Here is a 13,800-nt window from a genome sequence, read left to right as displayed (position 1 = left end):
CTTTTTTTCACATCTGCACGTGCATTTTCATCTTTTTCACCATAACTTGTGTTAAATTAATGATGCTCCAAGATGTATCCATATTTTACCAGACAAACTATTATACATCTGACTTATCACCCGCTTCGAATGTGTTCTATCTAACTGACCTGTATATACATGTGTGTGTGTGTGTGTGTGTGTGTGTGTGTATATGTGTATATATATATATATATATATATATATATATATATATATATATATATATATGCATGTGTTTTTTTTCATCAATCTCCAGGACAGTCAGATAGTGTCATTAAACGCATTTCTCTTTGTGTCCAACAGGCAACCAGTGACGAAAAACACATTTCGACAGTACAGAGTTTTAGGGAAAGGAGGCTTTGGAGAGGTGAGTACATTCAGTTTGTTTGTTTTTTATAAACTCTATTTTAAGTTACTCAACATACAACAGTCCAACACAAACTCAGAAACTCAGAAGAAGTTATCTTATTGACAAGTTGAAATAAATAATTAAATAAATGGAAGAACTGGGGTTGGCAGGGCGTTTTCCTTTGCTGATTAGGATCAACTGTCACACGCCTGCAATTTACCAGAACAATGGGATTCGTTGTTGTAAAAACAAAGGTACGAACAATTCTGCTGTTGAGGAATTTTCTCAACTCCAAATTTAAAAAGAAAAAGAAGATATTGGTGAATCACTGCTCTTAAAAGCGACATCTTTAACGGATAATTTAAATGATCATCTGGACAAAATAACCAGTTGCCCTTTTCATCCAAATTGTTCAAGGGGATTCATGTTGTCGGACATCTTTGATATAATAACTTAATTTACTCTCTCAATATACAGTGTTCAGTAGTTCAGATGGTACTTTTACACACGTTCTCTTACTCTCCTACTAGTCTTTGGCAGGCCAGTTGAATACACGATTCATAGGAAGTGTAGAAACACATGAACATTTCATCCTCAGTTAATGATGCAGGCTCCCTCCGGTCCAGTCAGTAACAAGTTGCTTGATTAGATTCATTATGGCCATTTAGAGCCACAATCCTGACCTTTAAGGACGGAGGACAGTCTGATATTGTTTCCATGTTCAGCTGGGTTTATAGCACCTCACACTGGACAGAGACATCAGAGGCTGACAGAGAAGCTAGAGAGAAGTGTTTATTAATCGAGGATGAAGTTGATCAAACAAAAGGTTAAAGCAGTTTTCATTAAATCAGGAGACTTGGTATCCAGCTTCTCTCTATTTATTTGAGCTCGCTATTTGTGAGTTATCAGAGCCACATAAGGAAGGAGGTGTTGATGACAGTAAATGTGCATGACATATAGATTTATAAGAAGCAAAAAAAAAACTATTATTAAAAACAGCAATTAGACTTTTCTTAATCAGTACAAAATCTGCTCTTTGGAACACAAACAGTGAACATTTTGACCACTAATGAACTTCAAAATCACTACAGACTGCAACTAAACGCCTTTCTTGTGTTAAGACATTTAAGTGAACGTTTGGCTGCATTTATCTCAGTATTAACATCCATATCAACAACATCTCCAATATAAGGAGGAATATTTAGAGCAATGGTATCAGTTTTCCACAGTATATGTTTTGTAATCAACATTGCATCTCTTTTCTGAGTAGTGAGCTCATAGAAATCCCGCGGTTCAGCTGCGTCCATGAACTCGCCTTCACTCATCGGGTCTCGGAGGTTCAGTAGCAACTTGCTGGAGTGGCCCTTTAAATGTCAGTGTGCGCAATAAGTTTAGAACACAGGAACTTGGCTTCAAGCATTAACATTTTGGGGAAATTTGGCAGTTTGTAAAAATAGTTTCGGCGACAAAAACTAATTTAATTTCAGATTGTCATCTCAGCTACAATCAATTCAATCTGTAGTGAGTGTTGTTTTGAGTTCCTTCTTTCGTTTATAGCCTCACTTATCACGTTCATATGTACAGCTATGTTCTTACAGCCAAATGCAGCAGTAGAATAGAAAAGTTCATTTTCACCACATCCTCCACAAAAGGAGTTTTCCTATGAACACAGCCCTCCGTGTGTTCGCTTCTTTTCATGTCCTAAGCTGCCATCCTGGTTTAGCTTATGATTCGATCATTGACAATCACAGTCTTGTGTGGTGTTCTGGGGCTCCAAGATATGTGAAGTCACAAGATGGACGGCAGTGAAGTCTTCTCTGTTTTATTAAGAGTGAACTGTATCTTTATTTGTGTATGTATAAATGGGAATAAAATGATCTTGTCTTCTGTCCCCCCCCCCCCCCTTCCTCCTCTTCCTCTACCCTGCAGGTGTGTGCGTGTCAGGTACGGGCCACAGGGAAAATGTACGCCTGTAAAAAACTAGAGAAGAAGAGGATAAAGAAGAGGAAAGGGGAGTCCATGGCGCTCAATGAGAAACAGATCCTGGAGAAAGTCAACAGCAGATTTGTGGTAAGCGTCTCATCTTCTCTGCAACATTTTTTCATTCACCTCTTTTTTAATGCAGATTTTCACTTTGCATATGGAAAGAAACCTAAAGTTGAAATATAGAATATCACCAGACTTATTCTTTAACATTGACGTTTCAGAGGGTGTAATTGTGTCTTTCCTTTCAACACGTTCAACAGTAACCATCCGTTGACATTTCTCTCTTCTATAATAACACATTTATAGAGCGAAACTGTGCACACGTTTCCACCTGAGTTTGCTCTCTGTGTGCGTCGATCGCCCGAGATCTCTGCAACATTAACAACTGCAGTAATTAAAAGACAACATGAGGAGGTTTGTTTTGTCTCTGGTTTGGTTTGATTCTCAGCCAGACGACCTCCGATTCAGCTTATTTGATTTGGACTCCAGTCAGTTGGCTGGCCCGGTCTCCCAGGGCTGAGGAGTCCCTCAGGGTTCAACAAGGCTTCAATGTAAAAACACACAAACAACTTAATTAAAGAAGTTTGTGTTTGCAGTTGTGGGGACGTGCAGTCAACGGCGTTGTCAGCTTCCTGAATACCTCACACTAAAGGACAAATTCACCCCAAATCCTATATCAGATGGAAATGTCATTGTTTTACCATGATGATGATGTTATGATGTAATGCTCCAATTCAAATCTTATATTGACAATGGATCAACTACAGAGAATTATCACAATACTCTGTATTCCCCCTCATCTTTACAGAGCTTTAGCTTCTTTTAGCTCTCCCCTGTTTGCTCTCTCAGTTCTCATCCACATAATTTCCAGAAGCAGCAGGCAGATGTTTTTAAGCAAACTAACCCCTCAAAAGCCGCCGTACGCTACCTGCTTCACAGAAAACAGCAGACAGACACAGTTAGAGACTAGCTGGTGAACACAGAGGAGCATTTAGCAGCTAAAGAGACACATATTTTCCTCTAAACCAGAGCAAAACAGAGACAGAGCATTGGACTTGCATTGGTTGGGTGTCCAGAAACACGACTCCAAATGAATGCTAATGTTGCTCTGTATCTGCTGAACGTGTAAACAAGCAATTTTGCAGCTTTTGAATGCAGCTTGAATGATCTTAAAATCTGCTGAATAGGACACGTTACACTATGATGATGATTATTATTATTTTAATTATCTCCTGTGTTCAATATACACCTGCGAAAATGGCGTCCTCTTTGTGTAAACAAGTATAAATAAAGTTTAAGTCTGACTCAATTGAGGACTGTATTTGTGATAAATTATTCTGTTGATTTTTTTATACAATGAATACATTTATCGTTCTATAAAGTCTATAAAAACAACAAACAAAAAGCACAATATGATGTCTGTAAATGTCTTATTTTGTCCAAAACCCAAAGATATTCAGTTTACTGTGAAGCTGGAACTAGACAATGTTTAATATTTTAGCTTGATTTATCTAAACATTTAGTTGTGCATTCAGCATCATTAACAGGCGACACTCCTCTGTCTCCAGGTGAGCTTAGCGTACGCCTACGAGACGAAGGACGCTCTGTGCCTCGTGTTGACCCTCATGAACGGAGGAGACCTGAAGTTCCACATCTATCACATGGGCGATGCGGGTTTCGACGAGAAGAGAGCCATCTTCTACTCTGCGGAGATCTGCTGCGGGCTGGAGGACCTGCACCGAGAACGCATCGTCTACAGGTCCAACCTCTGAGACCTTTGACTCATTGTCCTTCCTGTCCCTTCCTCCCCTCCCTGGTCTCATTGTCTCTCGTCTTTGTTCTCACTCTGCTCTCCCGTTCTCCGTCCCACAGAGACCTAAAGCCAGAGAACATCCTGCTGGACGACCACGGTGAGTAGTTAAAGGAAAAGAAATAAAAGAGTCAAAATTCAACCAATTCAAAACTTCTGTGACCTCTCTGTGGGTCGTTGGCTCATTTGAGTAAAGAACAGGTGCATGCTGGGTTTTTTTTGTTAGTTATTGTTGTTTTTCCTGCTTATTAACACAACAGCAAAGGTACAAACATAAAAAAGTCAAATCTAAATACACAGACATGATACACATTTTTTAGATTTAGTGTGACTTGCACTTTTTAAGGGTGTAATTATTTCTGACGTCCATTGTGAGTAAACTTCCATAGATCCGCATGTGAATGTTAAAGCAGGAGACAAACTAATTATGGGATTTGTAAGAAATTGATATTTAAAAGCCCCCTTACAACACAATCTCATCTCCAAGTCCACTTCCTCTTTTGTTCCGGAGTCTTTGCTCAGTTGCAATGGAACTATAGTGACTAATTCCAGCAACTAGCCACTCGGCTGGGTGCAGGAGAAGACCGTGTTCTTTAGAGATTCCAGGCTCTTTCACTTTTGGGTGAGGTTCCCGTTTAATTAGAATTTCAGTTTACAGATGATGATACGATATGATGTAACTTATCTTCCTGGTCTCCCTCTGGTGTGTCTTGCCTGCGGTAAAAACCGTGTGATCTCCCCGTCACCCATGCATCATTAGCTGCTCTAAGTACGAAAGATGCTCGTCATGAAGGGGTTGAATCATTTTGAGACTGCAGTAGTCATTAAAAGTGGCACTTTGTGTTGAATTAGGAGAAACCACTTGTAGTAATAGTTGTGTTGAGCTATTTAAATTGTCCTTGTTTGAGTTGTTCATTGAAAACAGCTGAAAGTTTGTAAATTTTGCCAATAAACCTAATTTGCAATGGGGGTTGAATAATTTTGAGTGCAACTGTACATTGTATAATGTGGCGTAAACTTCCTTCCTATTCTGATGATATTGTACATTTCATGCATTATCTTTTTGAAAAGCATTGTGTATATATAAATAATCCAATAACACTTCTGCTAAGAATCACCAGAGGGCGCTCTGACTCCAGCAGAATGTCAGCTTATCGAGACAAACTACTGCGACTAATAAGCATAAAGATACAATATCTATTCCATGCCTTTTCTTACATCTTATAGACGTTTGTATGTATGTGTTTGTGTGTATGTCCTTAGGCCACATCAGGATATCAGACCTTGGTTTAGCGGTTCATGTACCAGAGGGACAGACCATCAAGGGACGGGTGGGAACAGTGGGATACATGGGTAAGTAACCTCTCACCTTCAACAATCTCCACTAGTGGAGACATTTGCAATGTAGTGCGTGTTTTTGAATCAAGCTCAGCTCAAAGAAATGCTCACTCTGCTGCGTCTCTTCTCTCCTCCAAGCTCCGGAGGTGGTGAAAAACGAGCGCTACACCTTCAGCCCCGACTGGTGGGCGTTGGGCTGCCTGATGTACGAGATGATCGAGGGCCAGTCTCCCTTCCAGCAGAGGAAGAAGAAGATCAAGAGGGAGGAAGTGGAGCGGCTGGTTAGGGAAGTGGAGGAGGAATATTCCAGCAAGTTCTCAGAGGACGCCAAGTCCCTCTGTAAAATGGTGGGTGGATGTTCGAGCGGCCAAATCCACTTGTCTCTTATTCGCTCCGTTCTGCAGCTCCCATCTGCTCAAGCTCCATATTTTACTACATTCTAGTGGTTTACCTCGTTGTTTCAAAAGACTTCCTGAGAAGACATGCTTGTTTACAAAATTATGACACATATCTCTGCCTAGTTAGTCCATGTTTCTGTCTTTTCTAGTTGTTTGTAACTGTTTTTTTTAAATCTTTTAGCTTCTGGCCAAAGATACAACAGAGAGGATGGGCTGCCAGGGAGGTGGAGCCTCTGAGGTCAAAGCCCATACCATCTTCCGCTCCATCAACTTCAAACGCCTGGAAGCCGGCATGCTGCAGGCGCCCTTCATTCCTGATGTAAGTCCACAGTATATCATCTCAGACACCAAGTTCACTGAACCTCAGGAGGGTTTGTGCTACAAAAACTGGAATCTTACTGAGCATTGACTCCACAATTTTAGGAATATAGTACAGAAAATATATATTATGATATAAATATGTTACTGCTTTTAGTGTGTTTTTCAGTTTTCAGCTAGTAGCATTAATGATAACACAGGTGTAGCTAGTAGCATTAATGATGGCACATATTTAGCTAGTAGTATTAATGATAGCACAGGTGTAGCTAGTAGCATTAATGATAGCACAGGTGTATTTAGTAGCATTAATGATGGCACATATTTAACTAGTAGCATTAATGATAACACAGGTGTAGCTAGTAGCATTAATAATAGCACAGGTGTAGCTAGTAGCATTAATGATGGCACATATTTAGCTAGTAGCATTAATGATAACACAGGTGTAGCTAGTAGCATTAACAATATCACAGATTTAGCTAGTAGCATTGATGATAACACAGGTGTAGCTAGTAGCATTAATGATGGCACATATTTAGCTAGTAGCATTAATGATAACACAGGTGTAGCTAGTAGCATTAATAATAGCACAGGTGTAGCTAGTAGCATTAATGATGGCACATATTTAGCTAGTAGCATTAATGATAGCACAGGTGTAGCTAGTAGCATTAATGATAACACAGGTGTAGCTAGTAGCATTAATGATGGCACATATTTAGCTAGTAGCTTTAATGATAACACAGGTGTAGCTAGTAGCATTAACAATATCACAGATTTAGCTAGTAGCATTGATGATAACACAGGTGTAGCTAGTAGCATTAATGATGGCACATATTTAGCTAGTAGCATTAATGATAACACAGGTGTAGCTAGTAGCATTAATAATAGCACAGGTGTAGCTAGTAGCATTAATGATGGCACATATTTAGCTAGTAGCATTAATGATAGCACAGGTGTAGCTAGTAGCATTAATGATAACACAGGTGTAGCTAGTAGCATTAATGATGGCACATATTTAGCTAGTAGTATTAATGATAGCACAGGTGTAGCTAGTAGCATTAATGATAGCACAGGTGTATTTAGTAGCATTAATGATGGCACATATTTAACTAGTAGCATTAATGATAACACAGGTGTAGCTAGTAGCATTAATAATAGCACAGGTGTAGCTAGTAGCATTAATGATGGCACATATTTAGCTAGTAGCATTAATGATAACACAGGTGTAGCTAGTAGCATTAACAATATCACAGATTTAGCTAGTAGCATTGATGATAACACAGGTGTAGCTAGTAGCATTAATGATGGCACATATTTAGCTAGTAGCATTAATGATAACACAGGTGTAGCTAGTAGCATTAATAATAGCACAGGTGTAGCTAGTAGCATTAATGATGGCACATATTTAGCTAGTAGCATTAATGATAGCACAGGTGTAGCTAGTAGCATTAATGATAACACAGGTGTAGCTAGTAGCATTAATGATGGCACATATTTAGCTAGTAGCTTTAATGATAACACAGGTGTAGCTAGTAGCATTAACAATATCACAGATTTAGCTAGTAGCATTGATGATAACACAGGTGTAGCTAGTAGCATTAATGATGGCACATATTTAGCTAGTAGCATTAATGATAACACAGGTGTAGCTAGTAGCATTAATAATAGCACAGGTGTAGCTAGTAGCATTAATGATGGCACATATTTAGCTAGTAGCATTAATGATAGCACAGGTGTAGCTAGTAGCATTAATGATAACACAGGTGTAGCTAGTAGCATTAATGATGGCACATATTTAGCTAGTAGCATTAATGATAACACAGGTGTAGCTAGTAGCATTAACAATATCACAGATTTAGCTAGTAGCATTAATGATAGCACAGCTGAAGTGATATAGCACAAGTATAGCTAAGAACATGTATTAATGATAGTACAGGTGTAGCTAGAAGCATTAACAATAGCACAGATGAAGCATTACTATGTGATAGTACAGGTGTATCGAAATAGCACAGGTGTAGATAATAGTATCAATAAATGATATTACAAGTACAGGTAGCATTGATGATAGCAAAATGTAGCTTGTAGCATTTATGATAGCACAGGTGAAGTGATATAGCACAGATGTAGCTAATACGCTTTATTAATGATAGTGCAGGTGTAGCTAGTAGCATTAACGATAGCAAAAGTGTAGCTAGTATCATTTATAAGAGCACAAGTAAAGCTAATTAATTATAGCACTGGTGTAGCTCATAAAATGAATGATAACAGGTGTAGCTAGTAGCATTAATTATGATAAAACTGTTTTTAACTAATAACATCTATACTATAGCATAGGTTTAATTAATGACATTAATGTGACATCACAAGTATAACTAGTAACATTAATCATAGGTAGGTATAGGTGTAACTAGTTATATGAATGGTAATATATGTGTGACTAACAACATAAATATCAGGGTAGATGTAAATAACATTAATGAAACCATGTCCAAATTTTGGAGAAAGCAAGTATTTTTCAAAATGTGGAAAGTATAGAGAGCTGGAAATACAATCTACAATTTACAGCACAGGAAGTGTAATTAATGAATCTGATTAATAAGAATATCACTGAGGCTTATTATATGGAGCGTGCATAATTAACCTGCACAGTGTCTGTAACAGGAAGGATTCCCCACAGAGAGCACACTGTTGATTTGCAGCAGATTTCATGTAACGGAAGAACTGAAGGAGTTCAAATCTCAATCTCTAGCAAAGACTTGGGGAAGTCATCAGTTGTGGTTCTTATGGTTCTTCTCTTCTTCAGTCCTCTCTGATTGGTAGCCCAGCGGCTGAGATGAAAATGTGTTGAAGTTTGTGGCTTTGTGTGTTTGCAGCCGCAGGCGATCTACTGTAAAGACGTGCTGGACATCGAGCAGTTCTCCACAGTGAAAGGAGTGGAGCTGGAGCCAAAAGACGAGTCTTTCTACAGCAAAGTGTCCACAGGCTGCGTCTCCATTCCCTGGCAGGATGAGGTGAGAGACATGCCTTCGTAAAGCAACACATACTGGGAAGATGCTTTCATCCACGTAATCCATTACTAAGGCCTTAGCTAACACCAAAATCCATTGACACAAAACACTCACACACCAACCACAGACATATGATTCAGATATATTTTATCTTTTTATCCGTCTGTTAATATAGTGTATATTTACACTGCTGCAATATCAGATTTCAAACTCGTATTGCTCGTCAAATCCTGCTCTGTAATCCCGAGTTCTGTTTTTCGGCACTGATTAATTTATTTGGTTTAGTTTGACTTTATCCTTTCATAAACTTTTTATTGCCACCTGAAATGGGACAAAGCAGTAGAGAGACACAATTATTATGCTACAAGTCCAACACTGAGATAATTAAGTTAATTGACCTGTCGATCGTTTACGTTTTTTAGCCGATATCTGAGCAGGGGGACGCTTTAGAGTTTAAGCGGACAAAAATGTGACCTCACTGAATTGTCTGTTACCTCTTTACAAATGTGTATACACAGTATATGTCTCTCTGTGCTTGTGATACAAAGAAGTTTGGTCTTTTCTCCTGCAGATGATCGAGACGGAGTGTTTCACAGAGCTGAATGTGTTCCACCAGGACGGGACTGTCCCACCTGACCTGGACTGGAGAGGACAGCCGTCTCCTCCGCCCAAACAGGGACTCCTGCAGCGGCTGTTCGGCCGACAGGTCCGTTAGCAGACTCCATCACCTCATCTCATCTCATGAACATGATTATACTTTTTAAAAAACACTTAAAAGTTCCCCTCCATTAAAAAATGTGCAGAATGTTTGTTTTCATATTCATCTGCTGGAGGGGGGGGGGAGGGTTCTCTGTGCTCAACTAAAGCAGGATCAGTGAAGGAGGAGACATTTTGTGTCCAGCAGTTAAACTTTCGAAATGACAAAAATTTTAACATTCTGCATTTTTCAATGAGGCAGAAGTAGTAGAATTTAATTTAATTTAAGAATTTTCAACAAAGTAATTCAACTTTTTAAGTGTTTTTTTAATTCATGTTATTCATATTTTGTTATAATTCCACACAGAATATTTATAGATGTCTTAAAACGTTCAGTTTAATTACATCTTAAGGTGACCCTCTGCTCTCTGCTTCCCTCTGCAGGACTGCTGTGGTAACTGCAGTGACAGTGACGAGGAGCCTACAAGGCTGTGACACACACACACACACACACTCGATCTCATTTGTTTACAACTTTTGCACATTTGTATTTTTAACATAGTACTATCTCTAAATGTCAGAATGTATATTTTCAGCATAGCCATAACGTTTAATGTTATTTAAAAAGTTGTGAAATATTGGCTGTCGACGCGTTCCAAACGAGGAGATGGGAACTTTGTAAAAAAAAAAATTGTCCAGGGAAGGCTTTGCTTTCTCACTCATTCATCCACTCAACACATGTCCATGTATCAGATCTGGGGGCTGCTGCTGACCGCTGAGCAGCTCCACTGGAACAATTGCCTGCTGTAAAAGTGCCTTGCTGGAGGGCACTGTGACAGTGGTTACTAAGGGAGGACTGAGCATTCCTTGAACCTCTTTACTTTTTTCCCCACTTTGTCGAGGGAATCAAACCAGTGACTTTCAGCTCGTGAACTGTGACCGCTTTTCTTCCTCCGCCGTCCATTCTGCTGACACTGCTCTTCTGACCTCTTATTTTTCTTCTATTTAATTATTTTAAAACTGTGATTTTTTTTTTTATTTGTGCTTGGACATTATGGTTTCGAAACGTTGATGCTAGAGCCATGAAGTTGTCTACATCCGAAGATATTTTTATATCAATCGTATTTTTATTTTTCAATTTCTTGAGACAATCGACTGGTTGTGTCAGAGCTTTACCATTTTTGATCCACAATAAACACATTATGTTAACACTGCAGAGCTTGAACGGAAATAATATTCAGCAAACATCATGGTCACAATTTTACAGTTTTACAGGAGCCGTTATTTAATTACTGAGAAAATCGAGTCAAAGTTCTAAGACACTTTCGTGAGTGTAGTTAGTTTTGTTCAGTTGATAAACAGTTGTTGAATTTCAGATGACTTTTATTAAAAGGATGCTCCATTTAAACTCTCGGAGACGTCAATCAATAGTCTCCTTATTGTTAGAAACTTTATTTGTCTTTCATATCAAGTTGTAGGCTTGTCTGTAAAATGTTACACCTTTGCATGGTCAGATCACCTGCACAACTTATTGAACTCAAAGTTTAAATTAGAAATGAAGTATTGAGTATTCAGTAGCAACTTGCATTTATTTACGCTTACTTATTAGACACAATTTGACAAAGTCTGTAAGTGAATCACACAGGTTTGGTTTTTAAACTTGTTTCTCAGGGTTTCTATAGAATTTATTCCTTTTTTCACCATTTCATCACCTCCTCTTCCTCTCTTTTTGCTTTGCTTTGCTTTGGGGGGGGGGGGTCGGATGATTTCCGGGCCGTGCAGGTTTACGTGCGTTCGCCCTGCCGGTGGACAACTTCATGTGAGGTCGTGACAATGCGAGAGAAACAGTCAAACGTTTGATTCGTCCTGATGCGTCGCAGGCTGCATCCTGAGCTGATCACGTGATAAAAGTCACACTGAACAACAACACGAGAGTAACTGAAGCCGGTCTGTTCGTCACTGCAGTGAGATGCCTCAGCTGGTACTGTTGTTGCAGTCGATGGCTTCCTCAAAGAAAATGGCTTCTGATTTTAAGCTATTAAAATGAAATACCTCTGAATGTACAAACGGCTGTTATGTTATTCCTGATATTTGAGAAGACGGACGACAAAAACCAGACATCACGTTTTTTTTTTCTTTCTTTTTTCTTGCTGTTGAATATGAACCACAACCATGAATTCCTGAATGTCAACATCTCTCTGCTCTCCAAAATAAACCAAATAGTCGAGTTTCAGCTACGCGTGTCAGTGAGGTCGAGTTATGTATCATAAATGATGGCGAGCAACAATTGTAAAGGGTCAGTTCAACCACTTTACTAGAAAACTACATATTTTCTCACCTGCCTCTCGTTTTATCCATGCAGAATTTTTTTTATTTGCTCAGGTTTTGAAATATAGACGAGTGTGACGATTGTCTGTCTATTTATCCTGGAGCTGACTTATGTGTAAACTCGAGGTAAACAGGTATCCCAGCATGCATTTTGTATCAACCAAAATGACCAAATGAAACCAAAACTGTCTACACGGCCAGATGCCGGTAGAGTTAAACAAGAAAAGTTTGTTTTGTTGTAACGTAAATGAGCTCATCCTTTAATAAAGCCTGGCTGCAACTCATGATTATTTTCATTAACAGAATTATTATTTCTTGTTTTGTCATCCTCAAATGTCTTGTTTTGTTTGACGATTAATTGATTAATGAACAAAGCGTTGCAGCTCTTTAAAAAACAGAATTTACCCGTATAGATTTGTTTTTAAAGATAATCAGCTGTTTTTTTTTATTAATTCTGATGTCAAAAAGGATCTTTAGATGCAGAAATGGATTCAAGTCTCTTTGTATAAATCAGTCTTTAAACCTGTCAAACTTTGCCTCTTGTTATCTGCTTTTTTTGTTTCAGACACAGAGTTCTGATTCATTTTTTTTTTTATTGAAACCAAACCAGTTCTGCAGAGCAGATCAAAGATGAAAGTCCTTCTGTTCTGAAGGTACTCCTGCAGCCCGTAGTTTCCTCTTTCTATACATTCTGTATGTGTCTCTCCATGTGTTCGTGCAAACTTGCTGCTGCGTCAGCGCCGGTCCACTTCCTGTCTGTGGTACCTCGTGTGTTTGTCTGAGAAACCGCCACCCTGGACGCAAAGTCTCTTTGTGAGAACGAGGACGATGAGACCGAAAGAGTCCCTGCACTGAAAGACTGCTGTCGGCCCCGACTCTCCGAACTCTGGAGTCTCTGATGAGATTTAATAAAAGACTGAGAGGTCAAAGAGGAACTTTGAGAGTCGGAAGAGCTCGCCAACACGCCTCCATGGACGTTTAAATCAGGGCTCAACTGCTGTGTGTGTCTCTGCTATCAGATAGTCTCTGTCCTTTGTGTTGAGGATGCACTGTAATCTGCCTTAAAGGATAATTCCACTTCATTACAACTTGGGTCTCATTCTTGTTTGTTGGGTCTCATCGTTCTTATCTGTAGTATTAATGTTAAATTCACTGAGTTCATTCTGGTCTAAACGCCAGAGGAAAGACCTCTGTTTAAAACATAAACCTTCTCGTGTGGATGCATGTGTGTCTGTGTGTGTGTGTGTGTGTGTGTGTGTGTGTGTGTGTGTGTGTGTGTGTGTGTGTGTGTGTGTGTGTGTGTGTGTGTGTGTGTGTGTGCGTGCCTTGGTCCGATTTGCGTTTTAGACCTGAGAAGTGAGGACATATTGGGATAGTTAGGATATTTTGTCTGGTCCTCACCTGGTCGAAGGGCTGCTTATGGCTGGTCATGATAAGACGTTAACCTCGTTATAGACTGATAATCAGGCTGAATTTGGACACTGTGTCCATGATAGTTGATCCATGAGAAAACTTAAAATCCATAGAAATAACATCATTCATGTATTAATC

General features: G+C 39.1%; 1 protein-coding gene across 1 annotated transcript in view; it reads left to right on the top strand.

Annotated features, from left to right (window-relative positions):
- Positions 1-13,331, top strand: part of grk6 (G protein-coupled receptor kinase 6) — a 46,083-nt gene extending 32,752 nt beyond the window's left edge. Inside the window, exons 7-16 of the mRNA XM_068715601.1 lie at positions 325-388; positions 2,300-2,440; positions 3,925-4,115; positions 4,229-4,266; positions 5,430-5,519; positions 5,643-5,851; positions 6,084-6,221; positions 9,091-9,228; positions 9,797-9,931; positions 10,366-13,331. Coding sequence (XP_068571702.1) covers positions 325-388; positions 2,300-2,440; positions 3,925-4,115; positions 4,229-4,266; positions 5,430-5,519; positions 5,643-5,851; positions 6,084-6,221; positions 9,091-9,228; positions 9,797-9,931; positions 10,366-10,416 — 1,195 coding nt within the window. The 3' untranslated portion in view covers positions 10,417-13,331. The remainder of the gene's footprint in view (positions 1-324; positions 389-2,299; positions 2,441-3,924; positions 4,116-4,228; positions 4,267-5,429; positions 5,520-5,642; positions 5,852-6,083; positions 6,222-9,090; positions 9,229-9,796; positions 9,932-10,365) is intronic.
- The last annotated feature ends 469 nt before the right edge of the window (positions 13,332-13,800 follow it).

Source organism: Cebidichthys violaceus, unplaced genomic scaffold (genome assembly GCF_023349555.1).
Source record: "Cebidichthys violaceus isolate CVI_PGR_0920_01 unplaced genomic scaffold, fCebVio1.0.p SCAF_20, whole genome shotgun sequence".
In the NCBI taxonomy this organism is placed as follows: Eukaryota; Metazoa; Chordata; class Actinopteri; order Perciformes; family Stichaeidae; genus Cebidichthys; species Cebidichthys violaceus.
The sequence above is the reverse complement of the archived record's forward strand: the minus strand, read 5'-3'. Positions and strand labels throughout refer to the sequence as shown.